At 34.9% G+C, this 25,895-nt stretch overlaps 1 protein-coding gene across 7 annotated transcripts in view; it reads left to right on the forward strand.

Moving 5' to 3' along the window:
* The window catches only part of chas (chascon), an 87,635-nt gene that overhangs the window by 32,759 nt on the left and 28,981 nt on the right, over positions 1 to 25,895 (forward strand). For 6 of the 7 annotated variants that reach the window (XM_014237334.3, XM_014237335.3, XM_036371718.2 and 3 more), the window contains exons 2-4: positions 7,506 to 8,972; positions 23,676 to 23,845; positions 25,502 to 25,756. In XM_014237334.3, the coding sequence (XP_014092809.2) occupies positions 7,745 to 8,972; positions 23,676 to 23,845; positions 25,502 to 25,756 (1,653 nt within the window). In that variant the 5' untranslated portion in view covers positions 7,506 to 7,744. The remainder of the gene's footprint in view (positions 1 to 7,505; positions 8,973 to 23,675; positions 23,846 to 25,501; positions 25,757 to 25,895) is intronic. The other variant, XM_070110826.1, reaches the window with a different exon arrangement.

Below are 25,895 nucleotides of genomic sequence, written 5' to 3' on the forward strand. Positions count from 1 at the left end.
TAAACATCCACTTATCTGGCAACTCTATTGTACTAAGCGCATGTGTTACCAACTTTTTGCTTGTACCGTGAACCCACTTAACTAAGACCATTCCCACAAAAGTCGGGTTTACGTAACCGTAACAGATTCGGGTTTTTACCCGGCCAATGACAGTCAACTCAGCAGCATTCTTCCAAATTACTTTAGTGATGTTTTCCGCTGCTACAACAACAAATATTGTTGCTAGCGTTTAACACTGCTGAAACGCACAGTCATCTGCAAACAGTACTATTCTACAAAAATGGGGCGTTAAATACAAAATAAGTGCTCAACCCTCGACAAAGTTCAGACATACATAGCAACAAAAAAAGCTTGCTATTAGAAGAAATATTTCATTAAGGGTCTATAATTTTTAAAGAAGAGACGCAAGCTAAAAACAACTGACTTATCAAACTGCGCTCGCGCATAAATTGTGAATTCGCCAGCATAGAGATATTCAGCAAACCAACGCATAGAGATCTGAATATTTTTGTGCCACAGAAAACATCCCACCTCCAAACAACACCCGCAATGGTCAACTAGCCAAAACAAACAATCACTAACAATTTGAATTAAAAATGCAACAGGAAAAAACGTGAATTGTCCAAAACATAAAATTTGAGATGAGTTGGACTTTGGTTGCGGCCATTAGGCCATTTGGTGGCAGTGGCCGTAACTGCTCGGCAGCTACAACAAGAGCGACATCAACACCAACTTGGACTTGGTCTTGGCTCGTTGATGGCTGGCCATTTTGCGGTTTCACTACCGTCTGTTGTCACCGTGGTCGACTCGACTCTGTCTACGCTTGCTACATACTAACTACCACTACGGCTTATGTATTACACTACGATTACTACCGAATTGTTACTCTTTCTGTGTTAAGTCGCACATGCGCGTGTCAGTTGTGTAAAATGAATTTTCCTATATTTTATTTATTTGTTTTCTATTTTTCTTTCGCATTTTTGTTTTTGGTTTGGGGTCTTAGGTTAGAGGTTTCCATCACAAGTCTTGGCCTAATGGAGCTTGTTCGTACGAGTACATCTGACACACAGCGTATGCCCCGCTTGACTTGACTTGTCTGTCATTTTCAATTTCGTTTTCATTTCCTTTTTCAACACATACACATACATACACAACAAATATATTTCCCTCTGTTGCCCAAAATGTTATAAGAAACAAAAATCCATTTCAACATAGTTCATTGCGGTTTGCATTTGCGCTTTTCCTTTGTTGTTGTTGTTGTTTATGTTGTCTTTAGTATTTTTGCTATCTTCTGTTTGTTGCTGTTGTTTTTGCTTGATCTAGCCTAACCGCATTTCGCCTTCAACTTTAATTTAGTTCATAGTTTATCTGCGCATTAGTTATTATTATTATTATTGTTATTGTCTTAGTGTTTCTTGTTGGTGTTATTAAAGTTGAATCACCTTCCAAATTGAGTGCGCGATCCGAACAAAACCATCTGCACAGTGTCAGCAAACGTACTGTGGGGGTTTCCATATAAATCTGAGACAAAACTTAGTGCACAATTCGTATAGTATTATTTTGACCTGTGCTCGCTGTAACGGACATTGTCAACTTAACAATACTTATTGAGGAATCCAAGTGACCTGTCAAAAATATTTTCTAAAACCCTGAATACAATTTAATACATGATATTTGTACTTAATTTTTGTTTCGATTTATATTAGAAATCGGCAGAAAATCTCGCTCTGATTGTGAACAGAACCTTCTCTAATATTGGGGGCATAATTGAAAGTGGTTGGGTCTATAAACATTGATTGTACCTTCACTTAACGTCTCAAATCGTCGTTTTGCTTAAATTTATCTTATACATCTTCCCCGAATCTTCAACGAAGTTGATCGTTCTCCGCTGCCCATGCTTAATATGCATGAAAGAAAACCTAAAAAGTAGTATTTATTCCACTGTTATATATTATATAACGAGTATGTAATCATTCCATTTCATATACTTGTAGCGTCAAGGGGTTTAAAGCTCTAAATATTTTGAAAATTCAATTATTCTGCCAAAAAAAAGTTGGTCGAATTGTTCGAATGATTAGACAATGACTCAGTATTTATATCGAATACTATTTTGGGTAATGATTCGGTACAGAATTGATCTGAATATTAAAAATATTATTGAAAATATGTATATACCATAAAGAGTCTCCAACGTTTCCTTCAGGGGTTACAAACTAAATACGTATGCCCTGTTCATTGTATAAAAATACTAGAAAAATGGCTAAGACGGCCTGAAAAAAACATTAATCTGTCTCATACAAAACATTAAAAATTGTATCCAAAAATGTATAAAAATTAACCATTTTAATATTAATTGGGTAATGAATTGAATACCTGAAAAAAAATTAGTATGCATTTAGGCGGAAACTGTTAGTAAGTTCGAAAAACCATTAGTATTCTTATAAATTAAATAAGGTATGGTATTTTAGGTATAAATTCGATACCTTGTTGGATACCTTAAATGTGATAAAGGCCCTAAAGTTAGTTGGAGGACACGAAATTTTATTATAAATCAAAAATAACTCATGCGTACTAATTAGGTAATATACAATATAAATACCGCAAATAATTTTGGTACAATACACAAATACTCAGCATCTACTCAATCCGAAACTGTATTAAAATTTCGTTTTGGGTACGAATTTGGTACTTAGTTGAATATCTAAAATCAAAAGAAGGGCTCTAGTAATAGTTCGATTGATCGAGATGAATTAAAAATCGAGTTTCCCGGTAATAATTGGTTATGGGAATATATATATACATATATGTATATATATAACGAACCAAAACAATCCGAGAATTAAGAAGATGGTCATAAAAAATCTTGGAAATTAGCTCAATCAGAGCATATATAAGTTTAAGGGGTTATATTATATTTTTTAGATCAACTTCAAATTTTCAGAGAATTTGTTCAAATATATTGGCATTTAATATATGTACATATGATTTTATATGAAAATAAATTTTTTTCACTTCACAAGTGTGTTGTGTGTTCAAAATAAATTAACAGCACTTAACTTAACATATCGCCACACTATGCATTGTCGTTGACTCGCGCACCGTCACGCTGCGAAGTGCGCCGAAGCGGCATGATCATCGTGAGATCTAGGCCAATTGTGCAATCACAGTTGTGGTTAAAGTAATATACGAACCGAAGACCGCGGAGCACCCCTCCGCCATACACAATTCTATACTTTAGCGCCTAGAAAAGAGAACCACTCTGGTGTAGTAGATGTTGAGGGTGGAAAGGCGAACAAAACGCAGTACACGACCAAGACTACAAATGGCTTTATATGCGAATAAGCTTTATTCAACTCAATGACAAGCTTGCTGACAGCACAAGCGCAATGAAAAATCTGAAAATATGAAGAATTACTCATAAAAATGTGGCAAGTTGTTACTAATGAATATGTAGATGAGCACAAAACAACAACAACAGCTAGAAATACAAAATTATAAAAGTGTTTTGTTTGGTGTTGTGTGAAATGGGTCGAGGTTTCGAGGCTGACCAAAAACATACACACGCACACATGTCTACAAATTAAGTGTGTTACAATTATTTGCTTCTTCTGCGCATGCGTGCGTGTGTGTGTGCTTAATATGTGTACGTGCGTGCGCTTTGGCCACTTTTTCTTGACCATTCATGCAGATTCCAATTTAAAATCGAGTTCAACGCAACCTAATGAATGCAATTAAAAGTTTTTTAATTAAATAATTACGCTTGCCACATAGAAGGCAAAAGTAGGAAACTCGATTTTCGGTGAAATGCCGGAAGCGCATAGGCACATAGGTGCATGCGCGAACCTCTGCATATACAAGTTCATATTTACTTGGGTGTGAAATGCATATTTGGTGCGCTTAGAAAACAATAAAAGGCGGCATAAAAAGTGGTGAAGCGAAAATTCGTTAAAATATTGGAATGTTATGCACTAATACATACACACAAGCGCTTATGGGAGTGTGTGTAGCTAACAAGCCGAGGAAATGCCAGCGCGCTAGAAAATTTAAAACAATTCAAAATGCATATTCAATTTTTCAATTCCTGCATTTTATGCACTCGAATTTCTCATTTGCTTTCACACACACATGCTTATGTTTAATTTGTATTATATTTTTATACCCTGAACAGGGTATATTAAGTTTGCCACGAAGTTTGTAACACCCAGAAGGAAACGTCGGAGACCCTATAAAATATATAAATATATAAATGATCAGCATGATGAGCTGAGTTGATTTAGCCATGTCCGTCTGTCCGTCCGTCCGTTTGTATATATGCAAACTAGTCCCTCAGTTTTTAAGCTATCGATCTGAAATTTGGTACTTGTCCTTTTCTCACTAAGAAACTGCTCATTTGTCGGAACGATATCGGACCACTATAGCATATAGTTGCCATACAAACTAAACAATCGGAATCAAGTGCTTGTATGGAAAACTCTTTCATTTGACGAGGTATCTTCACAAAATTTGGCATGAGTTATTTTCTAAGGCAAGAATAAAATCTCCGAAGAAATTGTTTAGATCGGATCACTATGTCATATAACTATCATACAAACTGAACGATCGGAGTAAAGTGCCTGCATGGAAAAAAATTTTATTATTTATTGCCGATTCACGAAATTAGATCTGAATTAAGTTATTGTAAGGAACCTTTGTATCTATGAAGGGTATTATAGCGTCGATGCAATCGAAGTTAACGTTTTTTCTTGTTGTTTTTTTGTTTTCGTTCATTCGAAATGAGCGCATTTGCTGCTGCGTCATTTTGCCTCGCCGCGTGCAGCGTCGGGTGCAAGTACGTGAGCGCCGCTTGCCGCCATTCAATTGAGAAATCTCAAGGAAATTGATGCTTTACAGAAATATATAATGAAACGACAACAGCAACAACAAAAAACAGCGGCAAAACAAAGTTGAAAACGCCAACAACAACAATGCAATGCATATTTAAACTCGCAATTGGGAGCCACATGAAGTCATCTGCCGTGCAAATGCGCCAAAATCATCAGCAACAGCAACAACTTACTACTAGCGTTTGCCCACTGCGAAAGGAAAAGATTGCATTGTACAAAAACGGCATACAACAGGCAGACGAGTGACTCAATTGCAGTTATGATTGTTGTTGTTGTGATTATTTTTGCCGCTTGACTGTCGTGAATCTGCTTGCGGGTGGAAATTTGCATAATGCCTAGTGAAAAAATGCATAAAGTATAAACAAAAAAATACAACAAAGCTGAATCAGATTTTCTTTGTTGTATTTATGTATATGAAAGTATGTGTACAAAGACCCGCAAAACTGGCAATCAGCAAACGAGATAGTATAAGAAATACATAAAATGCCTGCAATTAGAACTTCAAAACAGAAAAATTTTAAAAAAATATAAATAAAAAAGCACAAAAATTGCCATTAAAAGCCCTTGGTTGCAAATCAACACTAAAATCTTCCGCTCGGAATATCCATTTGCTCGTACACACCTTTATTATGCAACTACTATGTAATTATCCATATTATATTCTCACTAGTTTTGGTCTTAAGTCTTTACTCTAGCTTTTTATAGTTGCTTTGAAATCCAATACCTTGAAGCTTCACACTTGTCTGCATTGTTTTAAGAGCAGTTATAACGGTTTAGCAAACTTGTTACATAAATATTTTAAATGATTAAGAAGAGCGCTTATACGAAAGAGTAGAAGATCAAGAGCTTGCTTATCGCAGCTTATGAATATATGAATAGCAAAAATGCAGTCGCAAAAAAATATTTAAAAATATTCGTATATGTTTGTAGGTATATATGTACATTTATAGTATTCATGTTGCTAGTTATCATGCTCGTTAACAACTTGCTAACTAGTAATTCCTTTAATATAAGATGTAGTTGGGTACTTTTAAGCTGACTTGTTTTTTCTTATAGTGTCGAAAAAAATTAATCTTCTTACTGTGATGCTGACCTTAACTTGTTGGAATGCTTGCTTGTACTTTTTCAAGAAATGTTTCTTCAAATTTAATGTTCCCTATTTAAGAGTTCATATTTCAAATTCACAGGTTTAAGTCAATTTTTGTCAAGCACTTAAACTGTTCGACTAAAGCGATCTTTCACGTTTCCATCATCGGGTTTTTCATAAGCGAGTGACAAAAGAATGCATGATTTAAATTTTATGGCTTTGGAAGGTATTCTTTTGCTAATCGCTTCCAGGATATACAATACGAAATATTGGCACTGCGAAAAATACGAAAACAAAACACATATTTTATTCCAAACAACCGTAATCCCCATCGGACAAATTTAAAATACTGAGACCAAGTTGTTTCGCCAAGTAAAAATCAGGGGTGCATAAGGTGTGGCTGATTGCTAGCGTTTTTTTGTTTAATAAATATATACTTTTAGTCATAACTTCCATCTAGAGTAATAAATTTGTTGAGTCCTCAAATATTTCGATGCCGGTTCCATAGTGTGAGATTTCGAGACATTCCAATTTGTTTCCAACGGCACCTCTATATTTGACTGAAATCATTTTCTAGAGAGCCACTTTCTGACAAAGAGTAAACAGTTTTCACTATCATGAAACAATGGAAGCAATCAAAATAGCGTCTCTGTGAGAATGAGTAATTTGAGAACAATTGGATGAAATGTCATAAAACATTAACATTATTCTGAATTTGTAATTAATTTTAATTTGGTTCAAATTTTAAGAATTCACAGAAAGCGCATTATTTAAATAGCCTTCAAAATTTTGCATTTATCAATAATCCAAATTGGGTTTCCATTAACTATAATATAGGTATATGACTTTGGTTTTCAAACTCATTACAAAGTCCAGGTAAAGTTGCCCTTAGTAATATGGAAGTTTCGTGCTTATATCAGCAATTTTGTTGTTATCTGGAAGGGTATACCCTTGTATAAGTAGTATGTTTTATATTATTAAGAAGTGTAGGAACCGTTCCGTTGTACCTGCATTACTTACGTTATTTCTTCAGCGATATCTGGGATTAAGGTCGAGTAGTTTCTAAATGTTTAATTTTTAATGCGATTTACTTATTTTCTAACCTTTTTTCGGTAATAGTTAACGTAAGAAACTCTCTATTTTCATATTTATGTCCGAGTGCAGCGGGTTGTGTGTCTCTGTATTTCTTTTAAATACTTCTTTCAAACGAAAGTTTGACTCTTGACCAATCACATCAACCGGCGCCACTTTCAAGAATAATTTCTCCAAAAATACTTTTTTATTACACTGGCATATTAATTCATCTTAGGCCAAGAATTGTTTAATTTAGCGCAGCCGTTCAAGTTTTAATAGACTTTCCTTTCTTATGGCATTTTTTTTTTTGAAGCTAATTTTTGTTTTGGCTAATTTTTGGTTAACTTTTATTATTTTCATTGTCATGTGTTTTAAAAAGTTAGCTGTGGAGCGATGATAATGTCGATAAAAACATGATTAAACTTGCTCTATTATACTAAATTAAAAGTTATTACCAACAGCACCAACAGTTGTCACAGATCTAGAGGAATTGCGAGTTAAAAAATATGCGAGCTTACAAAAGTACAATATATTAAAAAAAATAAGAAAAATAATGTCAATAATTGCACAATGAAAAGAAAAAAGAGACCATAAAAATAAGACCAAATACAACAACAAAAAGTAAACTACAACAAAAAATTTGTGATTTGAAATGTTCGTAATTTGTGAGAGTGTTAATTAATGTTTTACAAATGATCGAATGGTGGTGATTCTATTACTATCGCCGCCGCCACCAACACCACAACCACCGTACACAACAACAGCAGCAGCAGTAACAACCACAAATGGCTGTGATAGAGGATCAAACGATAGCAGCACCGTATCGACGACATCGACCGGCGATACCGTTATACCCACTATCTATACCGACATTAAAGGAATACCACTGCCAAATGAAGCCACATACCAGCACTATCAACCACCCCAACCAACGGCACTTGTACAATCACAAGGACAGCAACAACAACAACAGCATCACCATCACCTACAAATCAACACTCTCGGCAAATACGGACAGCAGCGTCAACGACGCCAACGTGCGCATTCGTTGCATGAAAAAACAGCACAACAACAAACCAAATCCTTCTACCATACAACAACACCACCACGATCTAGTCATTTGCGTAGTGCGGAAAGAAACACCAGTGAACGTGATAGATATTCAAACGCGGCGTATACACATGATGCGCGGCGCGCATACACGAGGCAGCACGGGCGCGTTAGCGAAGAGCGCGCAGGCAAGGTGTCCAGTACACAGTATCCACCAAGAATTATCGTATCACCACCACCGCCACCGCCACCACCACTACACGAACCCGACGCAACAGACTCAACGGCAGCAGCGCCAGCACCACCACCGCCGCCGCCGCCTCTGCCCAAAAGCCAGCCACCCTACAGCCCTAGCTATTGCTGTTGGTGTGGGGAGGTGCAATCACATCTACATTCACATGCGTCGTGTACGAACCCGCTGCCAAAGCCGCCCAGAAGTGGCGCAACTCACAGTACGAGTACCACTGCCGCCGCCGCGTCGTCTAACATTCCGCGCGTTGGTGAGACGCGCAGAAAATCAAGTGCTGGAAGAACGTCGCAAGCGCGTTGGTCTATTCCACCAGCACAAGATCCCGCCAACAATACAACTCACCAGTGGCGTCAACACATCTCTCCAACACACTCGCTTCCTTTTTTTATGCCTGCTTCTTATTCTACTCCAGCAGTGCGACAACAACAAATGCTACCAGCCAATGCGAATTACTACAACTATAGCAAATACGACAGCAACAACAGCAACAATTATAATAATACTAACACCAATGATTATGTACGCCACGTGACACGTGTTAATTTCTATGATGTTGTTACTTCGCAGGTCGAATTCGAGCCCAAAGATGATAGTGATGAATGCGATACGGAAGCTATTACCAAAGAAGGTGAGTGCGATGTTCAAATGAAATATGCTATTATAATATACATAGTATGTGTAATTTAGTAATGTTCTAGCTTCTAGTATCTATTACGATGTTCTAGCCGAGTAAAATACGTTTTTATTTATGTTAGATCATTAAATTGATGTGAGATATTGGCTTAGTTAAACTTTGCACATTTCATTAAGTTATAGTATATAACAAAGTTAGAAATTATTTCCACTCTTAAGTTAGCCTTCCCGTTACTACTTTAAAAGTGCTAGTTCAAGGTCTTTATATATATGTGTGTATATTTATTTATTTATTTTAAATTTGATTCCTGTCAGCTACAAAACTATTAAACGAATAATTTATCTTATTTATTAGATGTCACGTTATAGCTAAGTTATGATAGGTTATATTCTAGGCCTAGTAGATCCTACTTCCTACTTCTATTATCAGCAGTCATAGCCACCATAGGATCACTAGGAACGTAGAAACATTCTAAAAGTTAGTTTGCTTTGTCCACATGTTACACTTTGACGACCATTGGCAAATGAAGTGAGTTTGTATTCCGTATATTTTCCTAAATAATTCCCATACACTTAGACTGCTAAAAAGACCACCTCGAATTTATTAAAATTCTGCCTAGGCAAAGAGTCTTCCATAAATTAGAGTGCCAAGCGTCACAGAACTCTCAAAATCCACATGTCTACACAAAATTGCAGAGAAAAGTATAGGTGAAACCCGTAGCCGAACATTATATACCGTAAGAACCAAAGACGTGAAGATAAAGCATAAAGTCACCATAGGGGAGAAAATTATTCTAGAGAAAGATTTGCACAGATTTCATTTACCATATAAAAGGACGGGCGTAGAGGGATCTGCTTCTCAATTGCCTACTGATCCCAAAATAGCAATTGTTGGCAAGAGTTATTTTTCGCTTGATCTCCAGGCTTAGATTGTTGGTAAAAATTATTCTGGTTCCGAGTCTTACGCTTTCTCAAATTTATAGCTATCAGCGACGTAGTTCCCAAGACGCGAGGAGCCTTTGTGTAAGGCCTCTTGGTACTTTGCCCTCGTTTACGATAAGACCAACGTCTTTTGCTTCTTTTTCTAAGCTGAAAAATACTGCACTCACGACTCTGTTAAGGTCTCGATGACAATATCATCTGCGTACCCCAGTAGCGTTTCCGATTAGCGGCGCGTATCACTTTTTTAAGCATTATATAGAAAAAGATATACACGAGAGAATTTCCCTGTTCAAAACCTATTCCATTGTGTCCATTATAAAAATTATAATACGTATATACTCACTTAATTTCGTTAAGATATCATACTGATATTATATGCTTACATACATATATGTATGGTATAAGGATAAATGGAATGTCGAAAGTTACTATGCTAGGTAAATAGGGAGGGGAGGAGAAGTACTGAACCGATTTTATGCATTTTTAGTACCAGGCATATTATTATCAGAATATTAATTTATTTTCGATGAGATGTACTGATAATACCGAAAATTATAATGTCAGCCATAGACATTGTGGTCCTTATAGTTCGTATCTAGAGCTAGAAACGGTTAGTCCAGTTTCGACCATTTTTAGATGAGAGTTGTCACACCATAGCAGAAAAATGTGTGCTTAGTTTTATTAAAATCTGTTAATTCTTGCTTTTTTATATGTTATGCAATTTTTGGAGCCGACAGAAAGCTAGCGTTGCTTAATTACGGTAAATTTATTGTTGGCATTTTAAATTCATAGAACCAAATGCAAATTGTAATTTGTTTTATTTATTTAAGTTTTAAAGTACTACTTTACTTTTCCTATAGAACTTTTTGTGATACCTGTTGCTCAGTAATATAATGTATCTTTAATTCATCAGTCTATTTATTTTATGCTTTCACTTGGTTGAATACCAGTCTCGTCAGAGACCAAATCTCTAGTATCATGTATCCTAAACTTTTAAGTACTTTCCGAAAATCACGTACGCTTCTGAAGTAATACAATAGCAAAAAGAGACATACGAGACATTTCAAGTGCACACGTGGATTACATTAGTGACAAGGTCTATAGGTATATCTTACTTTATATACGCACATCCATATATATCCACGCTATTGGCATATAACTGGTTCAAGGAGTCGAGAAAGTTCGATATCGGTTCGAATAAAAAATAAATATTTTTTGCTAGACTTTAATTACGCTTTGTAGGCAACTAATAAAATAGGTTATATGCGACAAGCCGTTTCCTTTCCCACCGTTATACATATATATATATACATATATATAATATATATATATTGTTTGTCATTTGAATCAGTTAATTATATATTTATGTACTGCAAATATATTGAAAGAGAAAGCGTTGCAATTAACTTTTTTTAAGCAATGTAACATTAGTATACATTTGTCTTATTTCCACCTATGCATATCTACACAGATACTTCTAGCAGAGACTAAAAAAATGTGATTCAGAAAAATATGCTTAAAAACGATAAAACACTTATCTAATTATTACAATCTTACATTGTTAGCACATATATGTTCCTATTACGTAGTAAATAAGGGAAGTTGGATATGTCAGTGTGTTTAAAAATATGTTTTTCCGAGAAAGGAATAGCTTTGCTTTTTTTTAAATTTTTATCTTTTAGTATCTTTCTAAAAATTAAAAGTCCAGAAAAAAATAGTTTTTTATTCGCCCAATTCTTTCACAACTGAGTCTATCTCCCAACTTTTGGAGGCGGAAATAGGCACACAATTGCAAAGCCCTGTGCTGATTCAGGCAAATCTACCTGATCATGATTTAAATTAATTTTTTTCTTTGATTTTATCGGATAACTTTACTTGCTCGCACTTTTCTTTATCATGGGTATATCTCTTAGACGACATAACAAAAACTCGTTACTGCTTTTGGTAATGGTATCTTAGTCATTCGGCTTTTATAGGTCTTTCACATCCTTTAGCTTCAAACAGTGTTATTCCATGAATACTATGTAAGTAGACTTCTTGTATTAGGATTTGTTTTTGGGGATCTGGACTTTTGGCAAGCTAGAGAAGAAGTTTCAAACAGTTTTTAAGGGAAATCACATTGGAGACTAGTTTATAGTTTGGAATAGAAGAGAGAAAGCGAAAGACTGCGACCATATGTTACTCTACCTTACTGTAACTAAGATTGTTTATTAAAACTCATGAAAGTATGGATCAATAGCGCATCTCTTTGACAAAGCTGTCCACACAGCAACCTTTCGTGAACAAACCAGGATTTCATTCTATAGGTCTCGGAAGGCAAGAAAAAGCTTCGTATACAACTCAACAGCGGAGGTGCGGAGGCAGCAAAACTCTAATCAAGGTGTAAACGTCTATTGACGACATACATAGTGCCAGTAATGGTGTTGCATTTATATTTGAAAAATTCTTCCAATCACTCGCCTATCGAAATGGCCTCGTCAATGTGATCATAAATTTAACCGTTACTCATAAATGCATTTCTGTCACACGACTCCGTGACGTCCAGTCGAAATAAATATTTTAAAGCAAGCTACATAAATGCAACACAAACATATGTATCGACATATACAACCATGCGTGGGTATGTACGAGTATTTATAACACATCGTGAATGGCACACTTATTTTTTGAAGTTTAATACACACTCGTACAAACGCGTACATGCATTGAATATTGTTAACTTCGCGTAAGCCGTGAATTACCTATTTAGTTTAAACGGTCGGCTACCGCTGACCAAATATGATGAGCGACTGCATTCACTAAAAAATCGTAAAAGGGAAATGTATTTTTGCTTTATTTCAATTTTATTAAACTTTTTGAATTTGGTTTGGTAAAAACGAGGCGCTGACAGCGCTCGTAGCGGGGCGTCAATTAGCATTGTGTTCGGCGGCTAAAAACATATAAATTAACAGTTAGTTTGGGTTATAATTAACAGTTAATAAATGTGCAAAAAATGTCTAAAGAATGTTTGCATTTTGACATTTAAATATGGCTTTGTAGGTAATTGCAACGAAATGCAGGCAAAATATGTAGGTTGGTGTAAGAGTTTTGTGTTGTTGCCTTTACGAAACGGTGAATGGTAGCAATGTATACCTGGTTTTTGTAACTTTAATATGTGATAATAAACCAAGATATGTACATACTTAAGCTAACCTGCACTGTGAAGTGAAGTACAGAAGGCTAAATATGGAAGTTTGTGTATGTCTCTTATAATAAGTTTTCCAATAAACAAATTGCGGTCTATTAGAAACCGTCAGTAAGTTCCAGTTAAAGACCGATATTTTCGGTAAAAAGCCAACAGACACTGTTGTAGACATATTCAGTACCTAGGGGCTTGAACAGTTTTGGTTCAATTTAGATAATTTTTAGTCACACATTTGCATACTGGAAAGTGAAAAAATCAGATGGAATTTAAAATGATGTTACCTGGGAAATAAGCGTGGTTGTATTCCGATTTCGCCCATTTTCGTACTACAAGTATAACATAGAAATATGAGAATAATATTATGTACCGAACTTGGTTGAAATCGGTTAAGCAGATCTCAAGATATAGGCCTAAAACCTAAAGTGGGCAGTGCCACGCTCACTGTCTAATTTTGAACGCGGTTCCTATAAAGTCATCTCATACCATCCAGAGATAAAATTTAATGTCTCTTGCGGGTTTAGGGCTTGATTTATCGCGCTTTTAGTAGTTTTTAACAATACCGTTATATGGGGAGTGAACGGGGTTGTCACCCATTTTCACACTGCCGATAGAAGTGCTAAAGAAATGTGTTCTCAGATAAGTTTTTTATTATAGCTTTAGAGGCTTAGGAGATATGCACATTAAACCTATAGGGGACGGGACCACGCCCACTTTTAAATTGAAACTGCAGATGCACCTTCCTAATGTGATCCTGTATACCAAATAACAGTCTTGTATCTTATTGTGGAGCTTAACTATGGCAATTTATTCGTTTTTGATTAATAGCGTTTTGTGGGCGTGGCAGTGGTCCGATTATGCCCATCTACAATACCAACCAAGAAACATGTGATACCAAGAAATATATGTACCAAGTTTCATAAAGATATCTCAATTTTTGCTCAAATTACAGCTTGCACAGACGGACGGACGGACAGACAGTCACCCAGATTTCAACTCATCTCTTCATCCTGATCATTTATATATACATAACCCTGCATCTAACTCGATTAGTTTTAGGTGATACAAACAACCGTTAGGTGAACAAAACTATTATATTATATTCTGTAGCAACATGTTGCAAGAATACGAAAACAAGAAAAAACCTTAACTTCGGCTGCACCAAAACTATAATAACCTTCACAGGTGCACTTTAAAGCAATTATGATGTATACTTAATTCTGACAACATAACCGGCCAACAGTTGACTTTAAACTGAAAACATTTTACCAGTAGTTCTTTCTAGCCACATTATTTAATATAAACAAGCTTCAAGGCGAAGTAAGATCACTTAATGACAAAAAAGGTCTTTATTTTGATTTTAATCGTTTTTATGCTATAGTAATCCGATATTGGCGGTTTTGACAAATAAGCAGCTTCTTGAGGAGAAAAGAACGTGTGTAAAATTTTAGATCGATGTTTTAAAACCTGAGGCACTAGTTCGCTCTTTTGATGCTGTACCATAAACTAGAAACTCCGACCCTCTTCAAACTGCCTGATTTTGGGCGCCTGAAACTTAGTCTTCATATTCATAGCAGAAGAGCGTTGTAATGTTATCCGAGCTAGCATACTGCAAATTCACTCAAAATCATTTTTATCTAAAGTATCCCTTTTATATAAATTTAATAACCAAAGTTAACATACCTATACCTTATTTAATTCTTTCCATATTTCTTGCTTTTAGCTCAGAATAGCCTCTAAAAAGTTTTGTGGAAGGTTCGTTTCCTCGATAGAACTCTCCAGCGAAAAATGAAAGATTAAGCATAGTGGTGTCATATCAGTCTTACATATGATCCCGTTCAAAATTATAATATGGACGTGGCTCTTAAGAAATTTCATAACCTATAAACTACTAGTTTCAAGCCAATTTTTTTTATATTGTATATGTAATTTAAATATATGAAAATAGGCAAAATTGGATCACAACTATTTCTACTTCCAATAAGATAACTTAGTTTGTGTCATCAGTTTTCTTATTTTTACGGCATATATATAGATGTATATGTAGAACAACTGATATGTGGGGATCGTCTTCCAAATATTAGCAGATTCAGTACAAGTCTGGTATTTGCTATATATTTATTCTGACTGATTCTAACGACTTTACTTATTGGACTAGGCAATATAATATTTTGGATCGGAGCCGTCCTACTTCAGTCTACACCGAGCTCCGGCACAGGGATTCCGCCAGACTTTAGTTGATTCGTATCGGCTTCGTAAAATATTAATTAATTTTACATTACCCATGTACCAACCACCCATAAGCAACGCTTATGAATATTTGTAACTATTTTTTCTTATGTTTTAAGTGTCAAAGAGCAATTAAAAAATATATTAATATTTATAATAATTATTGAGCAACTTTAGAATAGTTAATGGTATATTTAAAGAAAATAGAACACGGAGGGGCTAGCGCTCAATATGGGTAGGGCAGACAAGAACATGTGCAATCGGTTATGATTATACCCATACACCACGTGAGTTATCCGAGTTTTGTACGGATTGCAAAAATCAAATTATATTCTGCCAATTATGACACGCCTTAAAAATTTATAAAAATTTCGAGTTAAAATTTTTTTTGGACAAGAAAAAATTATTTTTGGTTTAAACTCTTTACATATAAAAAATTTATATAAAAATTAGTTGATAGCTTTTAATTGGCCAGAAAGAGGACTTTCCACAGCTCCTGGAACACTTATCAAAAAATTTGTAAAAAAAATTTTTTTTGTCCAAAAGATTTCATACGAACAACTTAAACTAAATTTAATGAATATGCAAGGAACAAGCTTCAGATCCTCTTAAATCGCTGTGAAATGGACGAAATATCCTAATAACCACGCCCACCCTTATATAACGGTTATTGTACAAACTAGTTTATGTGAACGTGCAAAATTGAACTATGTACATACAACCACTCCTACTTCCCATATTCTGGAATTGATTCTTTCACTTTACGGTATATAAAAGACGTAAGGTTTTCAAAAAGAAATAAAAGAATATAGCTTTATTCTAAATGTAAGAGTATGTCATTATGTTTTGAAAATGATCCAAAATTTCGACAACTCTTGGCAGCAATGGAATATGTCAGATATCAATAACTCGCCGAATATTCTCTTCCAAGGCATCAATCGTCTCGGACTTATCTCCGTAGACAGGCGGCTTCATATAAGTCCAGTGGTGTCGCACGATCTTACAGTCCACGCCACAGGCCTACGACGCGAGATAATGCGCTCACCTTTCTTGTTTCTTTGAGTAAATAAATTGTTTCGTTGGCTGTACGGCATGTGGCGCCATTTTATTGGAACTAAGGGTTGACTTCATTTTTGAAGAAATATGGACCCTCTGCCCATAGAGCACACCAAACAGTGACTTTTTAAAGATATAACGGCATCTCAACAATGGCTTATGGATTATCATCACTCCAAGTGCGACAATTTCTTTTATTAATGTATGCATTCAACTAAATATGAGCTTCATCGCTCAACAAAATTTTCTTGTGAAATGTCGGCCATTTTCTTTTGGAGCCCAATCACCGAACGTGCGACACGCTCGATGACAAGTAGAATTTTGTATGATGCCAAACCAAGATCCTTCCGCAAAATCTTCCACAAAGTGGATGGGCAACGCTCCAATTATTGCAGCAATAGCGTATTCGGTGGCACTGTACGTTGCCTCTGAGAATATGCGTAACTAACTAAAGTGAATCAATGGTGTGAAACCGATCTATGGTTGCTCGAATTGCCTACTCCGCTGGGCGATTATGTCGACTGAATATTAGAGGCAGCGTACCATGCGTCGAACAAACCATTATTTCGGTAATAAATTTGCTCGATTTGCAATCGTTGTTCCGGATTAAGTCTATTCTGACAAACCAAACTGAGTATAAATCAAGTAACAGCTGTCTAAAAACCAACTACGAAAAAAGTATTGCTTCATTTGAAACCACACGTCTGAAAAAACACCAGTTATAAGTTACATCAATCGTCAATGACGACATTGGAATAAAACTTTGCACAAATAGAGTTCGGTCTAAGGGATTATATGACCTATGGCTTTGTAATTTCGTCATATAATATAATAACAGTTGATCTCTTTCGCAACATTTTTTTTTAATATAAAGCTTTTGACCCTGTAAAAAATGCTTGGTCATACTTAGACTTTCTTCTTTGTTTTGAAAGAGATCGTCCAAGATAGAAACATTAATTTTTTTTCTTATAAAATTTTTCTCATCTAAATAGAAAAAATTCCACTGCGGACCCGGGAAAATTGACCGACTGATCAGCCCTCTTGTTGATCCTAGTTAGGATTACATTAAGAATAGAACAAATAATAAGTAGATAATAAATATCAACAGTTTATTTCAGACAGAGATTAAGAATCGAAGTCCAAATATAGCAAGGGCGAATAAAATATGAGAAACAAATTATATATAAATTACCCATCATAGTTGTAGGCGTCAACCATTACTCGAATGCTTGCCTCTATGCATATGTGTGTATTTATATATGTTCCATGCACCATACACCTGATCAACGATGCCGAACGCTATCAGCTGTTATTAATTTTAATATTTTTTCATTTATATCAATTCATTACAAGACAAACAGCTCAAAAGTAATAAATGCTTATCTAAATAAATTATCTATTGCAAAAATGCGGATACACGGCGACAGGTAACTAAGCGGCTACTTAGTTACTTTGATATTAAATTAATGGATAAAGCATGATTTACCAACACACATATACATAACTATTTGGATAGAAGTGTGTGTGTATGTGTGAGCGTGTTCGCTTGTATGCGAGTGCACTGTAGCAAAACGCGTCCATTGCTTGCAGCATGTTTCGATTTCATTCGAATAAGACAACAAAACCAAATATGTGCAAAGAAAACAGCAATAACACACGATATTGTAAACAACCATAAAGCAAAGAATAAAAAATAAAGAATCACAGCACCAAGATTTCAACCAAAAACCGGGCCGAGTTGTTAACAATTTGATGCTGAGAGCTTACCTTACCGGCCCGCTGAGCGGTAGCAAACGCTAGCGTCGCTTGTTTTGTCTGAGAAATAACTGCTTGGTTGGATGTACAAGTGACCTTTAATGGTCCAGTGATTTCATTGTGGCGACACGTCGTGCTAGCCAGTCGTAACGCTACGACTGCATAGCAGTAAAATCTTAGATAGCTTTGTTGTATGACTGCATCGCCTCAGAAACACACGTATACCTACGTATGTATAATATATAGTAAATACTTGTATGAAATGTATGCGTGTGTGCAAGTCCTGATGTGTGAGTGCAGAACAAAAGCTTAAGCAACGGGAAAAACGGTTTCATTCAGTAGATTGCCTTACCGTATTGTGTTTTTTTTTTTGCTATTATACCTTAAACAAGGTATATTAATCTTTACCACGTAGTTTGTAACACCCAGAAGAAAACGTCAGAGACTCTATTAAATAATAAATTTATATGATCTGCGTGACGACGCGAACTAGTCTCCCAATTTCTGAGATATCGCTCTGAAATATTCCACACGTCCTTTCACCCCAAGAAGCTGCTCATTTGTTGGAACCGTTGATATCAGACCTCTATAGCAGATACCTGCCATGCAAACTGATCGATCAACATCAATTCCTTGTATGAGAAAATGTTTTATTTGACAAGATATCTTGACAAAATTTGGCATGGCTTATTGTTCAAGACAATGCTATAATCTACGAACATAGTGTTCAAATCAGACGACTCTAGCATATAGTTGCCAAACAAACTGAAAAATCATAATCAAGACAAAGTTCTTTTTATACACTTTTATGCTACAAAATAAGCACCTGTGAAGGGTATTATAGCTCGATGCAGCCGTAGCTAGTATTTTCTTCTTATTGCTTATTGCTGTCCACTGGCCGGCATAAAAAGTGTACAAAAGTGTACAGCATCGCTAGCAACAACAATTGCATTGTTTTCAGCAGGTTGCGCTTGCCACACATACATACAAATAAAAGAGTTTCTTAATGTTACAGGCAAAAAGCATGCACACACACAAACATTTATATTTACACATACAAATATATTTCTTGGTTTTGTTACGTAAGTGCTTAAACTAAACGCAAAATCACTCAAGCACAACGTTGGTAACATACAACAACAATAACAACGCAACTGTGCTACAAAAACAATAACAATAATAATAATAATATTTAGTTAAAGCAACAACAATAATAGCAATGTAAAAAGAAATATGCACATACACACATACATCGACACAATGCACCAGCTTGTAAGTCAGCCAGTAAGCCAGCAGTGGACTCTAAAACTGCATATTAAGCATGCTTCTGCAACGTATACTCTGCCTGTCCCTCCTCTTCCTACCTAACACTATTCAGCTTAACAACAGCTTGTGAGTTGACTATTTATAAAGCTGCTGGTGGAGCTCTCGGTGTGTCTGACAGCTAAGTTGTCTATTTGGCATACATTAGAGCAATAAGCTGTTAGCTGCTAGCTGTTTTCATGTCACTACATATGTAGCGGTGTGTATATCATTCATATATAAGCATTTGAGCAGTTCAGGTTGCACCTCCATTATGTGGCATGACTAAGCCTCAGGAGGCAGGTTCGTATTAAGTTTCTCAGAAAATCAAAATGTAAACAGAAAAAAAATGTAATTATTAAAGTATAAGCAAATAAGATGAAAATACAAAATATTGCAAACCGCTAACTGTGATACATGCCATATATGCATATGTATATCCATATATATGAATGAGCCTATATTTGGTAGATTCATAAATAGCGCTTTTTGCGGGTTTTGTTTTAATCTCAAATTTTGAGTTATTGGACTAATTTTGGCGACTATGTTCTGTGTTCACGCAAATTTTTATACTCTCGCAACCTGTTGCTACAGAGTATAATAGTTTTGTTCACCTAACGGTTGTTTGTATCACCTAAAACTAATCGAGTTAGATATAGGGTTATATATGTACAAATGATCAGGATGAAGAAACGAGTTGAAATCCGGGTGACTGTCTGTCCGTGCAAGCTGTAACTTGAGTAAAAATTGAGATATCTTTATGAAACTTGGTAAACATGTTTCTTGGTAAGACGGTTGGTATTGCAGATGGGCGTAACCGGACCACTGCCACGCCCACAAAACGCCATTAATCAAAAACAAATAAATTGCCATAACTAAGCTCCGCAATAAGATACAAGACTGTTATTTGGTACACAGGATCACATTAGGGAGGGACATCTTCAGTTGAAATTTTCGAGGCACATGCAATAAAAGTGATAATTATTTAGAACTGAAATAATCTCTGCATCGATCAAAAATCTCTCAGAAGATGTTGAGTGGCAATATTTCATTTTGCTTTAAGAACAGAAAAAACATTAAAAAAAGATTAGGATGCGTTAACTCTGCGACAAAATGTAAGCAATATTTGCGTTGCGAATCGTGATTTTTTTGATAACTTCTTGGCATTTAGAATGTATTTCATAATGCAACTTTTTTGGGCAACAATTTCCATTTGGGATAAGTTGATAAGTTTTTCACAAGTTTCTCTTGAGACGAATTTATTACCAGCAAAATCATTCGTCATGGACAGGAATAGATAGTAATCACTTGATGCCAGATCTGGACAATACGGTGGTTGTATAAGAACCTCCCAACAAAACTTCTGGAGCCTCTGGCGATTTCCAATCGATGTGTGTGGCCTGGCGTTGGCGTGATGTAACACAATTTCTCTCCTTTTAGTCGAAGCTGGCCGGTTCTGTATAGATCCCTTCAAACGGGGAAATTTTTGACAATACAGGTCTGAATGAAAAGATTGGCAGTAGGAGTAACAAAACCTTTCGCATCGTCAATCCTGGCTTGGACACTGTTTGGATGGTCAATTGTCGAATGATAAAAATATTGCACGTGATTTGCTGTTACAGTATCCATAAACCACCATAAACACGATTAGCATTTTCAGCAACCTTACGTTTTCGCCTTTATCAACGACAAACTGTAAAGAAGTAAGGAAGGGTTAAGTTCGGATGTAACAAAAACATTTTATACTTTCGCAAAGTCAAATGGCATACTCGTTTGAGATTTCTTTATATATTTTAATTATAATTAGAAGTAGGAACTGTTGCCTCAGTTATTTACCGACAACACCATTTATTATATAAATTTCTATTATATATCTTACACACTGACCGATATTTTCGGTAAAAAGTCAGTTATAGGCACTGGGGACCACATATTCAGTACCTAGGGGTTTGAACAGCTTTGGTTCGATGTAGACAATTTTTGGTCACATTTTTATTCACGCAAACTTTTACCCTGATACAATCATTGTAGCCTGATGTGCATACTGGAAAGTGAAAAAATCAGATGGAATTTAAAATGTTACCTGGGAAAAAGACGTGGTTGTAATCCAATTTCGCCCATTTTCGTACTACAAGTATAACATAGAAATATGAGAAGATTCGTTGAAATCGGTTGAGCAGTTCCCAAGATATGGGTTTCCCCTAAAAGTGGGCGGGGGGTAATTTTGAACGCGGTTCCTATAAAGTCATCTCATACAATACCATTTATAAAAATTTAATGTCTCTGGCGTCTTTTGTGCTTGATTTTTTGCGTTTTAGTAGTTCTTAACAGTACCGTTATATGGGGAGTGGGCGGGGTTATCACCCGATTTCAACCGTTTTTACACTGTCGATGGAGGTGCTAAGAACATTTGTTCTCAGTGAATTTTGTTATTATAGATTTAGCGGTAGAGATATTCACATTAAACCTACTAGGGGACGGGACCACGCCCACTTAAAAAAAATGTAAACTGCAGATGCCCCTCCCTAATGTGATCCTGTGTACCAAATAACAGTCTTGTATCTTACTGTGGAGCTTAGTTATTGTAATTTATTTGTTTTTAATTAATGGCGTTTTGTGGGTGTGGCAGGGGTCCGATTATGCCCATCTACAACACCAACCGTCTTACGGTACCAAGAAATATGTGTACCAAGTTTCATAAATATATCTAAATTTTTACTCAAGTTAGAGCTTGCACGTACGGACGGACGGACGGACAGACAGTCACCCGGATTTCAACTCGTCTCTTCATCCTGATCATTTATATATACAAGTATATAACCCTATATCAAACTCGATTAGTTTTAGGTGATACAATCAATCGTTAGGTGAACAAAACTATTATACTCTGTAGCAACAGGTTGCGAGAGTATAAATATGGCATATTTTTTTCTTTATTGGTATCCGTTATAGAAGTTTAAATTACACGAAAAGATAAGAAAATAATTTGAACGGTTGATAAAGGCCACCATTCCGCAATTTGCACCCGTTTTCGAAGAGGAAATTTTAGTTTTGCTTTGCCTGATGTTAACCAACTAGATACTATTCTACAAGTTTTAAGCTTCTACGGCACGTCAAGATAATATTTTATAAAAAGACACGAGTACATAATTAATGAATCCGTAATCCATCACAAATTGTCTATTTTATAATATTTTTAATCAAATTTACTTATTAAATATATACAATATTTCAACCAAATTATTTTATGTGTAAAGCGTATGTATCTACAAAACTTAGATTTTCCCTATTTTAGCATCTTTTTGTAGACGTCTCTTATATGCTGCAAATTGTCATACATTAACGTTTGGCTCCATTTAATTGCTAGTTTTTCATTTTCGCCAGCAGAGTTTTTCAGGTTTACCATTTTTTGGTCTAAGCAAACAGATTTTTATTGTCTTAGTCGCTGTCACACCACACTCATGTTTCCACATATACCTATGTACATATATTGTGTGCTTTAAACTTTATTGGCTGCTAGCTAAGCATGTTGTAAATGTGTTCCACAAAGCTAATTTATTGGCGTGGGTTAATTAGTTTAGCACCATTATATTGTTTCTTTTTATCGTCTCCTGCTTGTGGGAGTCTTTAGCAAGTATACAAAAGGTGCTCGTAATTAGTTCGGGTTATTTTGACAGGTTGTTAACAATTATAATACAAATTTTAGTACAAATTTAACGGTAACAAAGAAATGATGTGCACAAACAATGTAAGTTGAATTTATACTGTACACTGCTGAAGAATATAAAAAACACTGTGTTAGTGTGTGTATAGAAATATTCAGCGCATAACTGTAAATAATAACCGTAAATGTCTAACAAATTTTGGTACCATTGTGAAATTTTGGTGACAATTTGGTAAAACTTAAATATTCATTAAATCTGCAGTGTAAAATATTATTTTATGTATACTTTCGAATTATTAAGTTATATTAACAAAAATATAAAAAAAAGTATTATATATTTTTATTTAAATATACATTCTAACAAACAGTATTTATATATTTCAATTAATACATAATGTCTCTAACAATTGTATACATCTTTTTCACAGTGTAAGCCGCATTTATGACATCTAACTAGCATACTTTTAGGCGCATTATGAACTTTACAGTCATAACGTTTATATTAAGCCAGCTGTAACCCTGAGATTACTAATATATCCATATATTTTGTCTTTATTTCTCTTCTACAGAAGAATGGATAACAAAAAGAAAAACCGAACTTACAACAACACGCCAGATAGAGACACGTGTGAAGCGACAATTGGTGCTGGCGGATGGCAAAGTAGTGGAAGATTCAGGGCCAATTGTCTCGACGAATACGACGGAAGATACAGATAAACAGGAAACGGAAACAACAGAGGTGAGTTTGACACGCAAAAAAAAAATGCAAACATAAATCTCTATTAGTACATACATACATAAATGCATGAATGAAATTTTTAAGTTATGTGAATGAGTTAAATAAAAAATGCAAGAGTATCAAAAAAATTAAAAAATTCTTATAATAAAAATAAAATAAGAAAAAATATAAATAACGCAATTCGATAAATCAGATTAAAATTATGTCAAGGAGAATAAGTGAATATTGCAATACAATTCTATCTGTTTAAATTGAAGGGTAAAAACTCTAAACACTATTTTCAAAGGGAAACCAATTTAAGTGAAATAAAGCTTAAAGAAAATTTTATAAGATAAAAAAATATTGATTAAAATAAAGTTGGACTAAAATGAGAAAACTTGGTAGGTACCGAATTCGAGTGATATTTTTAGATGTTTTAATACTTCTGACGTGAATTTATAGTAAAAGAAGTAAGGAAAGTTTAAGTTTGGGTATAACCGAATATTTTATACTCTCGGAAGGTAAAGGGTATACGATTAAATACCTTAAGGGGGTCATCCCATGTGACGGCCGTTTTTTAAACGTTTTTCCGGAATGTTTTATAGTGAAATAAAAAAAAACAGAGCTTCCAAATTTTTATTATATATTTATTAAGTCTTTAGGCATAATTTTGAATTTTTAATTAAAAATATTTTGTTAACTGTGAAATGTATCCCTCCAATGGCACCCATGTTGAAAAAAGGTAGAAAAACGGCGTACATGATTCCAGTAGACTGGCTAACTTAAAATAAAAAAAAAACAAGTTGCACGTAAACTGCAGGTACTAGGTTCTTTTACAAATTTTGTAAATTTAATTTTTAAATACTTTTAAGCATTAAAACCCAAAATTTCATGATTTTTTGCGACTATTTTTTCATGAAAAAAAATGGTTAAATATTTTATTTACCTTGTTCCGGCGATAAAAAGAAATATAACTAAAGTTTTCCTACTTTTTTTATTATCGAAAATATTTACTTCAAAGCCAACAATATGGACGAATAGTATATTTGATGTATAGGGATTAGCATAAGATATTATGTTATATACCTGTTTTTTACTCATTTTAGAAAGATTAGACCATAAATTTCTCTACCTTCAAACATCGAATTCGCTTAGATTTGGTTTTTAAATTATATAATAATTTTAAGTATAGGCACATGAAAGGATGAAATTATGTTTTAAATCTAATTCTACCAAACTCATTTAATATAAACATTAGGGGGAGCAAAAAAATAATAATCCATCGCATTTATGGGACGAAATGACCTTACACATGTACAGAGTAAAAATATCCGTGCAAGGCAGGATTTTTAACTTAATTTTTAAAGGTGTTGGTGAGAATTCAAAGGTTCTCATACAAATAACATGTAAAAAATTTATTTTCATTAAAATGACTATAACTTTTGAACCGTTTTTACTTCATGCATTTTTGTAGGGCATAAAATTTCCTAAAAAATCTATATCAGGAGAATTTTTTTTTCAATTCAAAAGTTCGAAGCTTTCTCTGTATATAGTTTAATTTTTTACCCATAGAAACAGTAGTTTAGTTTTTGGCTCACTCTAACGCACATTTAATAAAGTTTTAATATACAATAATGAATAATAAAATGAAATCCAAAAATTCCAATTCCATTTCAGAAACGCGATTTAGGTATACCCATCGATAGTATAGCAGTGGAGGTCAATGGCGGTGCACTCGAGGCGCCTGACACCGTTGACGGTCAAGTGGCTGTGCTGCCAGCTGAAAACTCCAAAATTATTAAGAAAATGGTGCCGCGCCCAGCAGACGGGCTAGTACGCGAATCTAACGACAAACGCGTGATTACACACGAAGAGGTCAAGGATTACTTAGAAACGGAAGATGTGCGCAATCTAGGCGATTTCTCGGACGAAGTGAGTGGAACGACCTTTTCTGTTATTCACATTTTTTACTTTTTTTATTTTTTGAACTCACAAACTTTATTGGGTCACTTAAAATTGTATTGATAGAATTGAATTTTGTGGTAGCTGTGGCAAATCGAAATTTGCTACG

Source organism: Bactrocera oleae, chromosome 5, assembly GCF_042242935.1.
Source record: "Bactrocera oleae isolate idBacOlea1 chromosome 5, idBacOlea1, whole genome shotgun sequence".
Taxonomy (NCBI): domain Eukaryota; kingdom Metazoa; phylum Arthropoda; class Insecta; order Diptera; family Tephritidae; genus Bactrocera; species Bactrocera oleae.